The following is a 4,284-nucleotide window of genomic DNA, read 5'->3' on the forward strand; positions in this document are numbered from 1 at the left end:
AGTACATCTGTTTCTTAGAATTATTTTATCCCAGTTCCTTTGGTACATCTGTTTATCCCAGTTCCTTTAGTACATCTGTTTCTTAGAGTTATTTTTATCCAAGTTCCATTGGTACATCTGTTTCTTAGAATTATTTTATCCCAGTTCCTTTGGTACATCTGTTTATCCCAGTTCCTTTAGTACATCTGTTTCTTAGAGTTATTTTATCCAAGTTCCATTGGTACATCTGTTTCTTAGAATTATTTTATCCCAGTTCCTTTGGTACATCTGTTTATCCCAGTTCCTTTAGTACATCTGTTTCTTAGAGTTATTTTTTAACGTTAATATTAGTAACCACAATACGGACAGATACAACTTTAACTAGCACATGAAAATAAATCTTAGAAATAACATTTTTGTGGTACAAGCCAAGCATTAGCTAAAATATACCTGTAACTGAGAGCTGATATCTAGTACGTCCGTATGTAAATATCCCCGATAATATATCTGTATTATGGTTAACAATAAGTAACGTGTATTAACTGATGAGAGCTGATATCTAATACGTTCGTATGTAAATATCCCCGATAATAGTATCTGTATTATGGTTAACAATAAGTAACGTATATTAACTGATGAGAGCTGATATCTCGTACGTTCGTATGTAAATATCCCCGATAATATATCTGTATTATGGTTAACAATAAGTAACGTATATTAACTGATGAGAGCTGATATCTTGTACGTTCGTATGTAAATATCCCCGATAATATATCTGTATTATGGTTAACAATAAGTAACGTATATTAACTGAGTAAGGGGAAGTAATACGAACTATAAATCTAAAGTTAGATTAATGGACGGTATTAGCTTGGTGGGGGGAGTGGCAACGACATTTAAGGAGATCTCCCTCTAGCGGCTAAGCAGCCTCGAGATCCACGATAATTATTTTTTTGCAGGCTTACTGATTGGTTATCTTATTTATTAATATTTATCAATACTAGTATAGACACTTTTTTTTACTGATACCAGATAAATGTTAATACGTCCGCGGATGGCTTAGAAGTAAGTTTCAAGGATTATAGTACTAGAATTAGTATTTGAGCCCTTCAGGGAACGGGGCACAAATTGCGGCTTTGAAGTTGAAATAAAACAAATAAATGTTAATATTATCTAAGACACAAGATATTATTTTTCATTTTCTAATATTATTCAATTGTTCAAGTACAACGTTTATATAAACTTCTATATAATGTTTATTCCATAGGGAGACTCGGGTGGACCACTCATGATACAGGAAGACGAAAAAAGATGGGTGGTTGTTGGAATTGTTTCATTTGGCTATCGATGTGCCGATCCAAAATATCCAGGAATATACACGCGCGTGTCCTACTTCATGGACTGGCTGGAAAAGAACATTGGACAGCTAGCTTCTAACAGATCTTAGAGAACAGTACTCCAAATATGGTTCTATAATTTTATTGATTCATATTTCGATCTATTAAAGTAGATTATATGAAATTCACGTGCTGTTGTGAAGGTGGAAATATACGTTTAAATTGCGTACAGTAGTTAAGCTAATACTGAAACACCAAGATTAGCTAGTCGTCGAAAGGGTGTGATTTCCTAATCATATAATATACTTTTCTACAACATAAAAAAACAATTATTAGAGTAAGCAGATACATAACAAAGATTGTATATTGATATATATATATATATTACTGGAAATTAGTATTAATACTTTGTGTGGTATTTTTGTTTGTTTGTTATTATTCAGTTGTAAAATAAAAAAAATATATATATATACGAGATATATTTCGATCAAATAAATGATAATAGGTGTTGTTCCTAACAACAAAATATATTTAATTTACTGGATGTAATACTAGAATTTCCTATTGGATCTGCGGTACAGATACATTTAATATTCATAATGTTAAACCTACGATCTCGTTCCTGATTAGGCCTAACATGGCCTGGTGGTTAGGATGGTCGACTCGCAATTTGCGGGTCGCGAATTCGATTCCCATCATCAAGACGTAGAAGCATTATAATGTGAAGGCGAATTCCACCTTTTGTTGGTAAAAGAGTAGCTCGGGAATTGGCGGTGGGTGGTGTTGACTGGTTACCTTCCCTCTAGTCTATCACCTCAAAATTAGGGACGGCTAACGCAGATAGCCCTCATGTAGTTTTGCGCGAAATAAAAAACAAAACAAAAACAACAACAGAAAAACAAGCAAACCATTCCTGATAAAAATCTATATTCCGGATACATTTAACATACCCAATGTACTTCCTGATAAAAATCTATATTCCGGATACATTTAACATATCCAATGTACTTCCTGATAACATGTGTTTCTAATACATTCATTGGTTACATGTAATGTTAATACTATTGAAATTTCAAACTTATTTCTTTAACTGATAAAGTTAATACCCACTTGTTCGACGATAATAACATTACCTATACGGTTAAATTATTTCCTGATTTATCTACTGAATTAATCTAATGTAGCTATCTATTACCTTATCGAATCCTAATCGAAGTGGTCTTATCCATTTGAAGACGATTATTTGACGAAAACTTAACTTTAAGGTAAAAAAAAAGGTCTAATCAACAGAAATCTTCGTTGCCAAAAACTTGATTGATTTTGTTGATGTTTGATGCAGCTAGTCAACACCATCCACCGCCAACTTTTGGGCTACTCTTTTTACCAATGAATAGTGGGATTGACCGTCACAGTATAACGCTCCCACTGCTGAAATGGTAAGCATGTTCGATGAGAGGGATTCGAACCCGTAGATTGTGAGTCGAGTGCCCTAACCACCTGGCCATGTCGGGCCTTTGCCTTTGCTCTCTGCTTCGTTTGCTAGAATTTCTTCTCAGATCTCTGTAAACTATGGCTTGGCTTTTTTTTATAATTTTTTGTGCTTAATACAGATTGTTAGTCGAGCGCTCTAACCACCAACCCATGCCTGGGATTACAAAAGAAATATTTTTCAGAACTGAAAATTCACAGTATGTACTGTTTACTGATATATATAAATATTCATAATAATTGTATATTTTGAATTAACGCTAATATTTCTATACATTCTATCATAAGTTTTTACAAACATATACGAAATATGGAATGTTTTAAGTTACAAACATATACGAAATATGGGATGTTTTAAGTTACGATGTTTTAAGTTACAAACATATACGAAATATGGGATGTTTTAAGTCATATTTCGCATATGCTTGTAACTTAAAACATCCATATTCCGCATATGTTTGTAACTTAAAACATCCCACATTTCGTATATGTTTGGAACTTAAAACATCTCATATTTCGTATATGTTTATAACTTAAAACATCTCATATTTCGTATATGTTTGTAACTTACAACATCCCATATTTCGTATATGTTTGTAACTTAAAACATCCCATATTTCGTATATGTTTGTAACTTAAAACATCCATATTTCGTATATGTTTATAACTTAAAACATCCCATATTCCTCATATGTTTATAACTTAAAACATCCCATATTTCGTATATGTTTATAACTTAAAACATCCCATATTCCTCATATGTTTGTAACTTAAAACATCCCACATTTCGTATATGTTTATAACTTAAAACATCCCATATTCCTCATATGTTTGTAACTTAAAACATCCCACATTTCGTATATGTTTGTAACTTAAAACATCCCATATTTCTCATCTCATATGCGACTGTTTAGTCTAGTAGTAATATATTCAATAATTTCCTATACTGTTTAAAAGGCAAACTCTCTAATCTCCTGTCTGACTAACAAACAATTTGTTAACCATAAAGATATATATATGTGTATTAAAACATACAGTTAGAAACGCAGAGCGCATTCAGTGATATCTGGGCTCGAACCCCAGATCATTCGGTCTGCAGTCAGAGACGTTAACCACGCTTTGACGTTGAATCTATCAAATGTAATAGAAGTGACAAGCACACACTATCTACAAAAGAAATATATTAATGAAATATACGAATATATATTGACTTTCACACAAATTTAATTTCTTTATGTTTCTATCAATGAAATGAAATCAATTCTTACCATCCAAAGCCAAGATGGGGGGGGATATTCCTCCTCCGATAATCCTTGAAGCTGTTGGTCTGAACCTGCAATCTTTTTTAAAAAAAAAAAGAACTGAAAGAAATGTTATAAAAAACAAAGTTTATTTTTAGTTTCTCTACTGTGATATATCATCTTGGATAAATTAATAAAAATTAGATCTCTTATTAATTCAAGTTGGTTTCTTTCGAATC

At 32.2% G+C, this 4,284-nt stretch overlaps 1 protein-coding gene across 1 annotated transcript in view; it reads left to right on the forward strand.

The window, feature by feature from the left end:
• Positions 1-1,730, forward strand: part of LOC106474634 (coagulation factor X-like) — a 25,193-nt gene extending 23,463 nt beyond the window's left edge. The window contains exon 8 of the mRNA XM_022402946.1: positions 1,247-1,730. Within this exon, the coding sequence (XP_022258654.1) occupies positions 1,247-1,416 (170 nt within the window). The 3' untranslated portion in view covers positions 1,417-1,730. The remainder of the gene's footprint in view (positions 1-1,246) is intronic.
• Positions 1,731-4,284: the final 2,554 nt, after the last annotated feature.

The sequence above is a fragment of the Limulus polyphemus genome, unplaced genomic scaffold, assembly GCF_000517525.1.
Source record: "Limulus polyphemus unplaced genomic scaffold, Limulus_polyphemus-2.1.2 Scaffold7462, whole genome shotgun sequence".
Taxonomy (NCBI): Eukaryota; Metazoa; Arthropoda; class Merostomata; order Xiphosura; family Limulidae; genus Limulus; species Limulus polyphemus.